The sequence below is a fragment of the Mandrillus leucophaeus genome, unplaced genomic scaffold, assembly GCF_000951045.1.
Source record: "Mandrillus leucophaeus isolate KB7577 unplaced genomic scaffold, Mleu.le_1.0 Scaffold90, whole genome shotgun sequence".
Lineage (NCBI taxonomy): Eukaryota > Metazoa > Chordata > Mammalia > Primates > Cercopithecidae > Mandrillus > Mandrillus leucophaeus.
In genome coordinates, this window is record NW_012109808.1 from 2,070,750 (window position 1) to 2,086,747 (window position 15,998).

A 15,998-nucleotide genomic window follows, 5' to 3' on the forward strand; every position below is an offset into this window, starting at 1 on the left:
CTGTTTTGAGGCTCAAAATATAAAAAGGAAAAATGGCAGAAAAACAAGAAGAAACGTATCAACTACCATAGTAGGAGACATGAACATATCTCACTCAGTAGTAAAAAACAGATCAAGTGGCCGGGCCCGGTGGCTCACGCCTGTAATCCCAGCACTTTGAGAGGCCGAGGTGGGCGGATCACAAGGTTAGGAAATCGAGACCATCCTGGCTAACATGGTGAAACCCCATCTCTACTAAAAATACAAAAAATTAGGGGGACGAGGTGGCAGGCGCCTGTAGTCCCACCTGCTCAGGAGGCTGAGGCAGGAGAATGGCGTGAATCTGGGGGGTGGAGCTGCAGTGAGCCGAGATCATGCCATTGCGCTCCAGGCTGGGCGACAGAGCAAGACTCCGTCTCAAAAAAAAAAAAAGAAAAGAAAGGATCAAGCACACAAAAAATATCAAGGATACACAAAGAGCATCTGAGCAAACCTACTGCCAGTGTAAAAATGTAAGTCTAACAGACACATACAAGTACCAAACAGGTACAGAAAACACATTCTTTTCAAAGCATATACAAAAACCAAAAACCAAAAACTGACCAAATCAAGCAAGTCTCAAGCAATTTCAAAGGATTCACACATCACACAGATCATATTCTTTACAAACAAAACAGTTAAGTCAGAATAGAATAGAAAAGAATAGAATGGGAAAAACACACTAGAGAGAATAAAGCTAAAAGTTTAGTCTTTGAAAACACTGATGAAGTCTACACACCCCTGACAAGACTGAACAGGAAAAAAAAAGATGGCACAATAATTATATCAGTAATGAAGATGACAAAGGATTCTGGCATCAAAAAGACAGTATCATGATTCACTTTATGTTAATCAACTTGAAAATTTAGATAAATATACAGAGAGTCCTAGAAAAACATAATTTATCAAAAAGGTCTCAAACGGAAACAAAATACCTGAAGGGCATGAGATTACTAGACCCAGGTATCTGTAGTGGCATGTTTTAATAAATATCAACAGAAGAATAAAATACAATCTTTGAAAAAAAAAAAGAGTTCAAAATAGAGGAAACATGTCCCCAAATTCATTTTATAAAGCTAATGTAACCTGAAAACCTCATAAGAGAATGAGAACAGAAAATCACAGACAGTATCTATCACTCATAAGTATCTACAAAAAAGGCCCCAACAAAATGAATTCAGTAATTGATAAAAAGAGAAATATAAAATGATCAAGTTATGCTACCCCAGGAATACAAGATTGGTTTACAAATAGAAAATTAATTAATGAAATTCATTATAAATAACATTACAGTGAGAAATTATACAATCAATCATCGCAGAAAAACTGTTTAATTAAATGCAACATCCGCTTACAGTTTAAAAAACAAAGCAATGCAAAGAAGGGAATGTACTTAAACCTGATGAAGATATCCATTTAAAAAAAAAAAAAAACCCACAATGAACATTAAACTTAACAGTGATGCATGGCAAAGATTAATTTTCAGTTTCAGAAGAAGAGAACGGTGCCTGCTATCACCATTTCTAAACAATATTGTTCTGGAAGGCTTAGCCAACAAGCCACAAAAAAACTGCCATTCTTCATATAAGATGTGAATGTCTACACAGAAGATACAAAAGAATCTACAGATACATTATGAGGACTAACAAAAGACATTAGGAAGGTGGCTGGTTCAAGGATGAATATTAAACACTCTACATATTTCCATACTACCAATAAACAACTGGAAAAGGTAATAAAACATGTTACTTAGAGTAGCATTCAAACTATAAAGAATTTAGGGGGGAATATGGGCAAGAGACCTCAATAAGCACTTCCACACAAAACACAAATATCAAATAAATATACAAAAAGAGGCTAAAACTCCTAAGTGAGGAAATGCTAACTAAAACCAAAATGAAATACTATTTTCTACCTATCAGACCAGCAAAAATTAGGAAGCCTGACACTATTAGGTATTGATAAGGCAGTATGGACATCTGCACAATTATGTACTGAATGGCAGAAGTGATTTGGCATTTTATTGTCAAGTTGCAGAAGTGCATGCCTTAGGAGCCAGAAGTTCAATGTTTAGGTATAAAATTTAGAGAACCTCTTGCATTTGTGTCCCCAGAAGACATACACTACAATATTTTATAACTGTTTATAACAGTAAACAATTAGAAACAATCCTGATGTCCACTGGATTAGAAAAATTGATAAATAAAATTATGGTATATTCAGCAATGAAAATAATTATAGCTATAAGCAACAACTTGGATAAACCTCAGGAATATTATTTTGAGGGAAAAAAACCAACTTGCAGAAGAATACATAATTACTTCACTTACGTTATAAACATGCAAAACTAAACAATAAGCTATTTAGGAATATAAATATATATGGTAAAATATAAAAGCAATTAATAATCAACACAAATGTATGAGCAAAGGTACTTTGATGGCCTAGGAAAGAATATGGGATTAGGGAGAGGCACCCAAGGCGCTTTAAATAATGGAATTTTATTTTAACCAGATGGTGGGCACCAGGATGATTTTTATCTTGAAACATTTCTATTCATTTGTGTCTATTCAATATTCAATAATAAACTATGTTTTCTTTAGAAAAAAAATTACTTAATTTAGAAGAACTTTGTACTAAGAAACAAGAAGACTGCATTTTAGGCTAACAAAGGCAATTAAAATGAAAAGTGTGGCGGGACAAATAGTTTTTGGAGCCTAGTAACTAAGCTGGAATAGTGAGGAAAACAAAGGCATACTTACATGCTTCTAGAAGAACACAGACATTAAGGGTACATGGGTTTTTAAGGAAATGGTACAGAATATGGACCAAAAGGTTTTAAATATTTAATAAATTTGTGACATTTGGTTCTTGAGTTTGCTCTCTCCCCAAATGTTGCCATGCTTTTTATATTACTGAAGCAAAAGCTTAACCACATCTATTTATCTACCAATGTCTTATGTTGAAGCCACATTATAAATGTGTAAGCCAGAGTTAGAATTACCTGTACTCTTTACTACACATATTAATACAATTTATTACCAGCTATATGAAATAGTTGTATTTTATGAAGATAAATATAGCCAGAATATAAAAACCTTGCTAAAGTTAAATCAATCTATCTTTAAAATCTTACGTTGTACAGCACCTGTCTCTGAAAAAATAGGATATAATTTACCAGTTTTGCACCAACTAAAAATGGAAATAATCAAGTAGATTATCATTGTAAGTATTTTACTAGAAACTTACTTCTTCCACCTGCCCATCTTCAGCTCCATCTTTCTCTTTGTCTTCCTCCTCATCATCATCATAGTCTTCTTCTTCATCTTCATCTTCTTCAGACGATGTATCCCCAGTTCCATCAACTTGTAAGACCAATGGAGCTTGTGTTTGAGCAGGCTGGGCCTGCGGTTGCTGCTGGCCAGTTGCAGTTATCTGTGCTTGGGCTGGTGTAGGTGCTGCCACTGTCGTAGGTATAACTTGAGTCTTATTTCCTGTAAATAAGATTTGCTGAGGCTGGATGATGACTCCTGTCTGTGGTGAAATCCCTCCAGGAAGAGGAGCCAGTACCTAAAGAAAAGAAAACCACATAACAGTAACTAGTTAAGAGGATCAAGTACGGTACACAGAAATAGGAACAAATGCTGAAGAATCACCAGAATGGCCATATTTCACACACAGTTAAAACTACTAAAGTACAAAAGCAATGTTTAACTAGTGTAGTGACCCACTAAATTTCCACTTTATCAAATTTCTGGAAAATAAGGATTTTCTAAAGATAACTGCTTCATTCACTGAGCACATACTATGTATATGCCAGATACCAGGCCAAGAGTTATACACTGCCTTCACATGAAGAACACTGGACTGAGAATCTGAAAACCTGGGTCTACCTTTTTTTTTTGGAGATGGAGTCTTGCTCTGTCTCCCAAGCTGGACTGCAATGGTGCAATCTCAGCTCACTGCAACCCCTGCCTCCTGGGTTCAAGCGATTCTCCTGTCTCAGCCTCCTGAGTAGCTGGGACTACAGGTACATGCCACCATGCCCAGCTAATTACGTATTTTTAATAGAGAAGGGGTTTTACCACGTTGGTCAGGCTGGTCTCAAACTCGTGACCTCGTGATCCGCCCGCCTCCCAAAGTACTGGGATTACAGGCATAAGCCACCGTGCCTGGCCAACCTGGGTCTACTTTTGTCTAAAGTCAGACATAAATACAGTAGAAGCAAGTCATTTAACTTCTCTTGGCCTCTGCCATTTCACTGTCAGACTAGGATTAATGGTTCTCAACCCTGGCTGCAAATAAGAACCACCTGGCAGCTTAAAAAGTACTGATACCTTGGTCATACCACTAATATTCTGATTCAGTGTGAGATAAACGCTAATTATTTTTCTAAAAACCACCAGATCAGATTTCTAAAGTTCCTTTCCAGGTTCTGCATCTAAGATTCTAAAGTAAGCCACAGCTTGAAAAAATATACACTAACAAATATTAACTATACATACTATACGTATTACAATAAAAGAGGAGGACTGGATGTTTGATGTTTGTTACTTGCCATTAGGTTCAAGGAATGCAAAAACAAGACACAGAATTTCCTTTAAAACGCTTACACATGGTGTAACAGCACAAAAGACAAAAAAAAAAAGGTAAAATAGACACAGCACTAACAACTCAAACAGAGACAAGACGTAGTACAAATATGACATAGTGTTATGGGAACACAAGAGAGTGTACCAAATTCAACTTGGGGGACAAAGCATGATCAAATATTACTTATATTATTAGTAAATAATATTTGAGTTTCTGTTTGTGCTTAAAAGCAGCGATCCCCAACCCCTGTTAGAAACCGGGCTGCATAGCAGGAGGTGAGTGGTGGATGAGCCAGCATTACCATCTGAACTCTGCCACCTGTCAGATCAGCGGCAGCATGGGATTCTCATAGGAGCAGGAACCCTACTGTGAACTGCACATGCAAGGATGGAGGTTGTGCACTCCTTACACCTGATGGTCTGAATTAAAATTTCATCCTGAACCCATCCCCGCTGCCCAGTACGTGGAAAAGCTGCCTTCCGCAAAACCAGTCCCTGGTGTCAAAAAGCTGGAGGACCGCTGCTTTAAGGAGATTAGCCAGGTTTTTCTATCTGTTTAGGGGAAGTGCAGGGAGTTGCCAGACGGCATTCTTAAGAGACGCGTAACATCAAGTGAAACCCAGAAGTGAAAGCAGTACATAATTTTGGAAAGATGTAAATAAACTGGATTAATATTACTGATCTGATCTTGTCTCTATCATCATACTATTTTACTGACATTTAAAAAAGAGACAGACACATAAACAAATAAAGTACATAAGTTCCTCAAGAAAATAACCATTCCTCTTTCATTTTAGTGCTCACAGCACAAGAATATAACACAAGTAGATCCAAGTGTTTATTTTGATGTAAATGCAGCTAAAGAAAATACCTGGGAGTATGGCAAGAAATAAACCTGGAGACTTCAAAGAAACAAGATCCACAAAAAGATCTTATAAACCATGTTGAGCTGTTTAGGCTTTTCTCAGTAGGCAATGAAAAGTTGTTAAAAGGTTTTAAGATTTTTAGAAAGGCAGGCCAGGCGCAGTGGCACATGCCCATAATCCCAGCACTTTGGGAGGCCAAAGCGGGCAGATCACCTGAAGTCAGGAGTTCAAGGCCAGCCTAGCCAACATGGCGAAAGTCCGTCTCTATTAAAAACACAAAATTTAGCTGGGCGCAATAGTGCGTGCCTATAATCCCAGCTACTCAGGAGGCTAAGCAGGAGAATCGCTTGAACCCAGGAGGCGGAAGTTGCAGTGAGCTGAGATTGTGCCATTGCACTCCAGCTTACGCGACAGAGCAAGACTGTCTCAAAAAAAAAAAAAAGATGGCTATAAATCAGCCAGGTTAGGAGGGCATAAGATGAGAGGCAGAGAAACCATTAAGGAGACAATACAGCATTTACTGACAAATTATGGACACTATGAACTAAGGAAATGAAAAGAGAGGCTGAGAAAAAAAAAACAGTGTCAAACATATTAAGGGACTGCAACCATGGCAAAAACTGCAGTTAAAGAAAAAAAAAGGCCGCATACAGTGGCTCACGCCTGTAATTCCAGCACTTTGGGAGGCCAAGGCGGGTAGATCACAAGGTCAGGAGATCGAGACCATCCTGGCTAACATGGTGAAACTCCGTCTCTACTAAAAATACAAAAAATTAGCCGGGCGTGGTGGTGGGCACCTGTAGTCCCAGCTACTCAGGAGGCTGAGGCAGGAGAATGGCATGAACCCAGGAGGCAGATGTTGCGGTGAGCCAAGATTGCGCCACTGCGCTCCAGCCTAGGTGAAAGAGCAAGACTACATCTCAAAAAAAAGAAAAAAGAAAAGAAAAACTATTAACAAGAATTGGTAGGGCTTGATACCTTGGATATTAGAGGTAAGGAAAAGGGAGGATTCTACACACCCAGTTCCAGAAAACAGAGTAAGCATCATAAAACTAGAGTCATGTCTGCCTCATTCACTCCTAAATCTCATGACCCTTATAAATAGCCCAAGACTCAGTAACTGCTTATTGAATAAAGGCTGAATGAACAGCTTAGAAGGCTGGAAGGAGAGTGCTGCCACCTTTGAGGGGATGATGAAGGATGGGCACAGACAACAGTAATTTTTTAATACATGTTTAATACATGTTGAATCTAAGTTAAGCTGTATATAGGAGAAATTAGAAACAACTGGGTCTATAGCATTGAAGAAGAGTCTTTTGTGCATATAAGAAGAGGGAAAGTACCCAGGGAATACATACAGAAGAAAACAGAACCCCATACTGATCATAATAGAAGATTATTTTACCTGCTGTATAACAGGAGCTTGTACTCCACCAGGCTGCATCTGTGGTATAACCTGTTGTTGTAGAACCACTGACTGCTGAGGCTGAAAGATATATTGGGCACCATTGGCTGCTCTGACCACCTGAAGAAGCTGGCCTAAAGCAAAAAGCATGCATTCCAAGTTATCATTTTAGCAGTGACCATCTCAAAAGAAATGAATTCATATTTACTTTCATACCACCAAAGGCACAAGAAATTATCAAGAAAACTGACAATTTTATTAAAGACTATCATTCATACATAGTATGCATAATCCTCCCCTTCTCTGACTCCTCGCCACGCTCAAATACATTCCTTAAAATGTTTTATTTTTTATATTTACATCCTCATTCAGCTATTTCCAACAAGGTTTTAACAACAGATTCTGAGACTTGACTAAAGCTTACATTATCTTTGCTAACCTTAGGAGTCAAGAAAGAGCAATAAGATCAGACACTTTAGGAGCTGTTCATTTTTAAAGCTTTAAAGGAACAAAAGCTTAATAGCTCATTTAATATCTTGAACCAAAGTACCACAGAACTTTGCTTCAAAATTGGTAAAAGCAATAAAAGTTCGCTGACCAGTTATCGTCATACAATTCACACAGAATCAAATTCCCTCAATATGTTCCTTTAGATGACGCAGAATCTTGAATTGATTAAAAAGCAAATTACATCTTATTATAAACATGTAGCAAGATAAGCCCCTAATTTCACAAATTTACAATAACAAAAATAACATACATACATAGAATAGAAAATAAATAATAACTATATAATCAAGATTACAGGAGACACTTAAAATCCATGTAAATAAATTTTTCAAGTACTAATATGCCAAAACACATGAGCTAGACATTGGTCTTTTGTCAATGAAGAGATACTATGTATAATAATAGCATACTATAAATTTGCTCTTAATATGCTCTAGGAATTACTTTCATATCACAAGTTCAAATAAGTTTAATACTCACTTGGCATGGTAAATGTGTTTAATAAAAAACTAAGTAAGCATTTTTATATAATCATACTTCAATAAGAGGGTTATCATGCACAGATCAAAGGTTCAAGTACAATTTGCATCTTCTTTACTGTATCCTCAACAATGATTACAGTTGTATGTGTTACAGCCCTCAAATAAAGTTATTTTAATAACCTAAACCAAATGGTAAAAGAAATATTAGTATTTTCCGTCTTTCAAAGAAGACAAAACCTAAGGGCTAGATAGTACAATTTTCTGAATTACATTTTTAAATGGTTCCATCATTCCTAATTACCTGAATTTGTTAATATCTGCTGAACAGGAGTCACACCTGCAGGGAGTGCTAAGGTAGCAGCCGTAGCAGCAGCACTCTGAAAAAAACAAAGAAAAAATATCAAAACCACATACATATATAACACTATCTGTTTATCTCTAGCATATTTTAATAGTATATGAAACTTTTTGTTTAGAATATATCAAAATTTTAAGAATCAAGTAAGGCTAAATCCCATTTTATAAAATGGTACAAGAAAGATCAACCTAGCCTAAACAACCTACTAAATTATTTTAAGTCGTTAAATACAACAATATCATTGGGTTTTTTCCCCTAGAGAAGGTGTTCTAAGTAAATCTCACAGGTGCTGTAGCTCTTTTTTTCCTTCTCGTCCCATCAATCTTCTTTAAGGTACCAAGCCTTCCTATACTTGATCTAACCTATACACTTTTAGACAATACCACATTAACAATGCTGTACAACATATGAAATAGCTATTTCATTACTGCTTCCTTTCCCACTGTTTCCTTATCCCCATTTCCTTGAGGTAGAAGTATAACTGTCTACTTTTTAGAATTCTTAACTTTTAAAATTTCTACTAAATCAACAGATATCTATAAAGAACACTATATCAGAAGACTTCACTGGGAGTATAGCTGACAATTCTTCTAAGATGTCATATTAGCAAAGAAAAAAAGGGACATATTGGCATTATATTCTAGGTGGAACATGTATTAAGAACAGATTAATACAAAAATTCTGTAATTCTTAAGAAAAGCCACACCAGGCACAGTGGCTCACACTTGTAATCCCAGGACTTTAGGATGCCCAGGCAGGCAGATCGCTTGAGCTCAGGAGTTTGAGACCAGCTGGGGCAATATGGTGAAACCCCATCTCTACAAAAAATACAAAAATTAACTGAGCGTGGTGGTGCACACCTGTAGTCCCAGCTACTTGGGAGGCTAAGGTGGGAGGATGGCTTGAACCTGGAAGGTGAGGTTGCAGTAAGCTGAGATTGCGCCATTGCACTCCAGCCTGGGTGACAGTCGCAAACTTTAATTTCAACATTTTGAAATGAAGTTAGTATGTGACACTTAAGTTATAAAGATATACATGGGATTATATTATGAATTTCTTAAAATCCAGGACAAATTCTTGACTTCCTGGAGAGTTCCGGAGAGTTTTCTCCTCCTGTCCTCCCACAAAGAATTATGCCATTCTCTCGTTTTCTATTCTGTACTTTAAGTATTTTCCTGTATCCCACTAGAGCTACACATTGTGGTAGTTTTTTCCCTCTCTTTTCAATCTTCTTTGGGTACCAACCATTCATATATTCAATCTAACCTATACATTTTTAGAACTACCCATATCTAGAAAAGCTTAAAAAAGTAACTGCTTTGGAAATGCTAGTGTCAGAGAAGTCAACAAACTTGGAAAATTATTAAACCAAGTTAACAATTCAACTACTGTCTAGTCTGGGCTCTAGGTATATAGCTTTCCAAGAAAATAAACTTGTTGCCACTTGACAAACCTAAGTAATTTCTACAACTTGGGCCTGAAATGCCCACTATGTCTCCAGAATTTAACGATAGCCCACCAGGTTGATCCGTGTTTAAGTTGAATACTCAATTATCCAATTTAAGATAAATCTTGTCTATATAAGCAAATTAAAGGTTATCTAAGTTTAAGGGAAATATTAACCACCACATACTACTAAGAAATATTTAAAAACAAAAAAACAACAAAAATATTATTTAGAAATATCAAGGGCCTATAATTCGTATTTTGAAAGATAACAATTCTTCCTCTACCAGCAAACCGACATAATAGTTTCTATACAGAATACATGACCCAGTAACTACCTGCACACCCCCGCCTAAATTCAAGCTGCATAACAGGTATTTGCTGAGTCACATACCATACACAAACCACCTTGTACTTAGTAACTATTAAAATTTCTTCTTGTATTCCACAAAACAGCCCAAACACAAATAATGCATTAGACCAATCATTTCATAAAAATGAACTGAAAACAATGGTTTAATAGAAGTTCCCTGAAATAGCCTTCCACTATTATTATCTCACATTTTTATGATTAGTTCATTTCTAAAGCAAACAGAGCCATTAGAAAGAACAAATGTATTTCTGCTGAATATTTCTGAATCAGAAATAATAATGCAAACCCACAAAAACCTAAAACACTTTCATTGGTACAAAGCTTATACTGATTATGTTCAGAAACACATGAAGGAAACACTGACTAAAAACAATAGAGTAAAATGTAAAATATACAGAAATGTTAAATCAATTTTTCCTGAATAACTGACCTATAATTTGTTTAAATACATCTGCTCTTTAGAATAAAGGAGATTTAACCAGTAGTAGAGATGGACCACTAATTTTTATCCCAGAAATAATTTATTAATTCAAAATTATCTTCCACAACATTTAAAAATCTTTTAAATGTTAAAGGAGATTCTGCCAAAATTTGTTTTAAAATAATGCGAGTTATTCCCTAGGATATAGTCTTAATAACATCAACTGCAATATGCAACATATAGTGAGACTTTTTTTTTTTTTAAGGGTGGAGGTTAAAAAAAATTGGGGCCTGAGACTTAAAATGGAGTTTTTTCCAATAAAAAATCTTGTGAGAAATAACGGGCATGAAATTTATTCTCATGTAAACGAAATGATTCTAGTAACTATAACTACAAGTACAAACAGAGATCCTTGATATTTGTGAATTTAAAAACTGCAATTTCTACTATCATGTAGAAACTTTCAATTCTGCCACAGTATGAATTTGTGAGGCTGGTAATGTGTAGGAGGAAGTCATTTGCCTAGTGGTAAGCCCTTCTCATCTGGCTTTTACCACAAATGAGCTTTGTGATTCACTATCACTCGCAAAGTAGAACTGATCTTTTCATATACTGCTTTTTTAAAAAAAACTTGAGGCTGGGTGTGATGGCTCACACCTGTAATCCTAACACTTTGGGAGGCCGAGGTGGGCGGATCACTTGAGGTCAGGAGTTGGAGACCAGCCTGGCCAAAATGGTGAAACCCTATCTCTACTGAAAGTACAAAAAAATTAGCCAGGTTGGTGGCATACACCTGTACTCTCAGCTACTCAGGAGGCTGAGGTAGGAGGATCACTTGAACCTAGGAGGCGGAGGTTGCAGTTAGCCAAGATCGCGCCACTGCACTCCAGCCTGGGTGACAGAGCGAGACTCCAACTCAAAAAAAAAAACTTGAACAGAAAAAAAAAAAAAACTCATTCCTAGTACTAACTACTTACGTAGGCTAAAAGATCTTTTTACAAATATTGATTCTTTCTCCTTTAAATAAAATTTTGGCTGAAGAATGAAATGTAAGAACTGAGTCAACACTCAATGAAATTAACGGTCTGTATATTTTAAACAGAATAAAGAAAAACCATTTATAAAGAAGTATTGAACTACTCTGACTGTATTTTAATGTTTTATCCAAAAAAAAAAAAAAAAAAGAAAACAACTTCAAGCATATAGGTAAAGATTTTCTAAGGATCTGAAGAGGTTCTTTCAAGTTCACAGTTAAACTATACTACATTTGTTGAGAAATATTGTTTGTCTGAAATGTAATTTGAAAATGAGTAAGGACTTGTAAAGTTTAGTGGATAGTCCTCAGAAATATAAAACTTCTAATGTAACTCAACTGGTTAAAATGTATTCTATGGTAATTCACACACTATAATGACTTATTAGACTATACTATGGTTAAGTCAAAGCAATATTTTTAAATGCTTGATTTTAAAAATAGTTATACTGAACTATCCAAACAGTTCATCTTCATTTTTTAAAAGTTAACAATTCTTAGCCTTCCCAACTTCTTGCAATTACCAGGTCTCCTGAAACAGAACCATACTTGGCATTATAAGTTTGGTAGGTACCCTAAAACTTTTTCGGACATAGTAGGGAATGGAGTAACTCTCACAAAGCACCATTCTTTTAGTATTCTTAAACAATTCCATAATTTTATGAACCTTAATGTCTAGGTACCAAGCTAAACTTCAGATCCAATATTCAGGAAACTAAAATAGCTGTTCTGCCTGAGTCCTCAATAAACTTCAAGTTGTTAATATATGACATATATAGGCATAATCACAATTTGAGTTAGAATTAAGTACAGCCAATCAAACTGCTACATTCTGAGTCTTACCATGTTTGATGCATTCATATGCTGTATCAACTTAGAATCTGGAACAATAACTTGTGGTGCTGTGGCTACAAAAAAACAAGTACACATGTAAACAAGGAACCATGAGGCTATTTTCTGATCACAAGAACACTTTACATACAATGATGAAAACTTTTTTCATGTTTTCCATGTTTTCAGCACTCAAATGCTTTCAATCATTTGCTCTCAGGACAGTATAAATTTATATGGCAAATAACAGCTGTGATATACCCACCCTATACTAGAAAACACAAATATTTAAGCTTTGGGAGGCCAAAGCGGGCGGATCACTTGAGGTCAGGAGTTCGAGACCAGACTGGCCAATATCATGGTGAAACCCTGTCTCTACTAAAAATACAAAAAAATTAGCTGGGTGTCAGGCTGAGGCATGAGAATCACTTGAACTCGGGAACTGGAGGTTGCAGTGAGCCGAGATCATGCCACTGCACTCCAGCATGGGTGACAAGCTCCATCTCAAAAAAAAAAAAAAAAATTTTAAGTGACAATTCCTAAGGATGCAAGGGAATTTAGGAACATGAAGCAGTGAGTTACTTAACACCTAAACATACATACATACACAGTTCTATGCATTCCTAAGTAAACTGGATATTTTCAAACATAATTTTGTCTTAACTCAAGGTTAACTGTTTTACTGATACAATGATACCACTGTTGCAATGAGTTACTAATCCAATAAAAGTAAGCTCAAAAAATTGTGACTAGTTTTTGAAACCTACATAGTCCTTTTCTTCCAATATGACAAGTTGACAGACTCATGCTACTTTCATCGGCTGTTTAAAAAATACAAAACAGCCGGATGCAGAGATGCATGCCTGTAGTCCCAGCAACTCAGAAGGCTGAGGTGGGAGGATCGCTTGAGCCCAGGAGTTTTGGGCTATAGTGCGCTATGCTGATTGGGTGTCCAACTAAGTTCGGCATCAATACGGTGGCCTCCTGAAAGCAGAGGACCACCAGGTTGCCTGAAGAGTGGTGAACGGGCCCAAGTTGGAAAAAATACAAATCAGAAATAATGGCAATGTTACTTAAGCATAAAAGGAATTAAATGTTTGATTCCGCAAATTTCAGAGAACAGACGGATAACTCCATTATCCTAATATTCTCTGAGTGAAGAAAATCAAATTTTAATTTATGATGACCTAAAATCCTAATGCCAGGTCTGAAGGCAACAGGAGGAACAGTCATCAAAAAATAATAAAAGGATAAAATTATTTGATACAAAGTATACACTAAAATTAGGTATGAAAACTACCACTAGATGTCAACAGTAAAATAACCCAAATAGACTCTTCTACTGTGTATCATTACCAATTTTAAGACACATATATATACTGTCAAATGAGGCAAATAAGTAACTAAATGATTACATTAAAATGAACTTTTCATCTACTTCTAGTGTCCTCTCCCATAAAAGCAGATGCACTGAATTAGAACGCTCAGAAAGTTTTATAACTGAATAGACGTGTGTCATGAGAGAAAATACAGATCAAGTTTCTTAGCGTTTTCTGGGCTCAGATTTTCCTCAGCTGTGAAACTGAGCCAAGGGCTATTTTACAAAGCCCTTATAAGGTGCCAATGAAACAGTATCTATAAAATGACTTGCAGAGTACAAAGCACTATGGACACAGTCTACGAATATTTGCTTTTTCTTAGCTTTAATCCAAGAAATATAGATTAAGATATGTTATATATCCACGCTTAACTTATAATAAATCTAATTCAGTCCGTTTAGGCTTACATAAATTACTATGGAACTGAATTTTCAGATTGCCAAAGTATACAAAAAACTCTAGAATTTAAGATATATTTTAAAAACTAATCTGAAACATGTCTCTGAAAGAACATGTTTCATAGAGAAAGCAAATAACTATTTTACCATATAAAATAATAAAGTCCTTAGGTAAATAAACCTTTTAGGTTTAACTGATTTTAGGAAATCCATCACTACATAGCCTTTTCAAAACTAAATAGTAATACAACTTAGGCTTTCAATTAGTAAATTACTTGTCTCCCATTACTCTACAGATACAACCTACGTTTTATACAAATTTATATACATTTACATACACCCACACCCCTCAGCCAAGAGAAAGGGGGAAAAAAGCCCAAAATCAACATAGGGGTTTTTGTTTGTTTATTTTTAGGTTCTCCATGCGCCCCTTAAAAGACAAGATCCAAGAAATGTAGAATATTTCTCTTCTTTCATGATGACAAACTTAATTCCAAGTCATAAGTAGGAAAACAAATCCAGTCTCACCTTGCTGTGATGCAGGAATAAGGACCTGCTGGGTCTGCGCTTGCTGAGGTACTGTCTGCTGAGGCTGAGCCTGCTGATGGTGGTGATGGTGGTGATGCTGCTGCTGCTGGGGTTGATGCTGCTGTTGAACTTGCAGTAGAAGCTGCTGCTCTTCTGAATGAAATCCATCTACTGCCCTGGACTGCATTAGTTTGTTTTCCCATAACTAAGGCAAAGAACATTAAAGATTTCTAAGTGAAAAATAACTCTGGACAGACGAAGACAACAGTTTTATTAATCTCTTTATAAAGTTATTTCATTTTAAAAACTGATACAGACACAGAAATACAACAAATCTATAATTCTAACCCAAGTGTAAACAATAACAAAAACAAAATTTTAAAGTATCAAACCTCATTTTTGCCACATCAGAGTACTGGAGATTTTGTTTCTTTTTCTATCTTCAATAAACTTTCTATAGTAATTCCTTAATCAGCAACTATTATTTAGCAATGAGTTTCATACAAGCTACTTCTTTAGTAATCAAAGATTATCCTTTATAATATCAAAATCATTACTAAATTATTTTTATATGGAACTTTTTCCTTATAAAAATACAAAATATAAAATTTTCTGCTTCAACATGAAAAACATAAATTCTCAAATAACATACACAATATAAATTCATTTAGCACAGTGAGAAACAGAGATAATCCCCCGAAGAAGAAAAGCCTAACTTTCCATCTGTCCAATCCTACAGAAAGAAAAAGAACCGGCGATGCCTGAAGGTCTTAGTAGTTATCGCAACACTTCTTGAAATGTCCTTCCTTCTTCCATTATGCCAATTGGCAATCCTTTTCTGCTCAGCCATTTCTATTTTCTCATTTCACCTTAGGTTCTATGATGGGAAAAACCAGAATGGACAAAAAGAAAGAAAAGAAAACATGTGCAATGATTTCATTCTTCTACCTAACACATTTCCTCTCTACCAGGTTTAGTGTTCATTCTGGAGCCTTAACCTTACAAGAAACTGGCCAAAAAGTCACAAACTATTCCCTGAAAATGCAGATAAAACTTCATTCAGTCATTCTGCACACAAGGCTCTATACATACTTTGTCTTCTCTTCTAGGATTTGCTCTTGGGATATTGCCTAATTGACCTTAAGCTTCTATCATATCCTTCAAGAACGTCCCTTTGCCATACTCACAGAGAGTTTTTTATTTTATTATTATTATTGTTGTTTAATTTAAGAATTAGAGACAAGATCTCACTATGCTGCCCGAGCTGGTCTCGAACTCCTGGGCTCAAGCAATCTGCCCGGCTTGGCCTCCCAAAGAGCTGAGATTACAGGCATGAGCCAACATGCCTGGTCATACTC

At 36.0% G+C, this 15,998-nt stretch overlaps 1 protein-coding gene across 2 annotated transcripts in view; it reads right to left on the reverse strand.

The window, feature by feature from the left end:
- GTF2A1 (general transcription factor IIA, 1, 19/37kDa) overlaps window positions 1-15,998 on the reverse strand; it is a 40,430-nt gene that overhangs the window by 13,238 nt on the left and 11,194 nt on the right. For both annotated transcript variants that reach the window (XM_011969704.1, XM_011969703.1), the window contains 5 exons: window positions 14,641-14,845; window positions 12,348-12,412; window positions 8,175-8,250; window positions 6,882-7,015; window positions 3,268-3,588 (listed from right to left, as the gene is read on the reverse strand). In XM_011969704.1, the coding sequence (XP_011825094.1) occupies window positions 3,268-3,588; window positions 6,882-7,015; window positions 8,175-8,250; window positions 12,348-12,412; window positions 14,641-14,827 (783 nt within the window). In that variant the 5' untranslated portion in view covers window positions 14,828-14,845. The remainder of the gene's footprint in view (window positions 1-3,267; window positions 3,589-6,881; window positions 7,016-8,174; window positions 8,251-12,347; window positions 12,413-14,640; window positions 14,846-15,998) is intronic.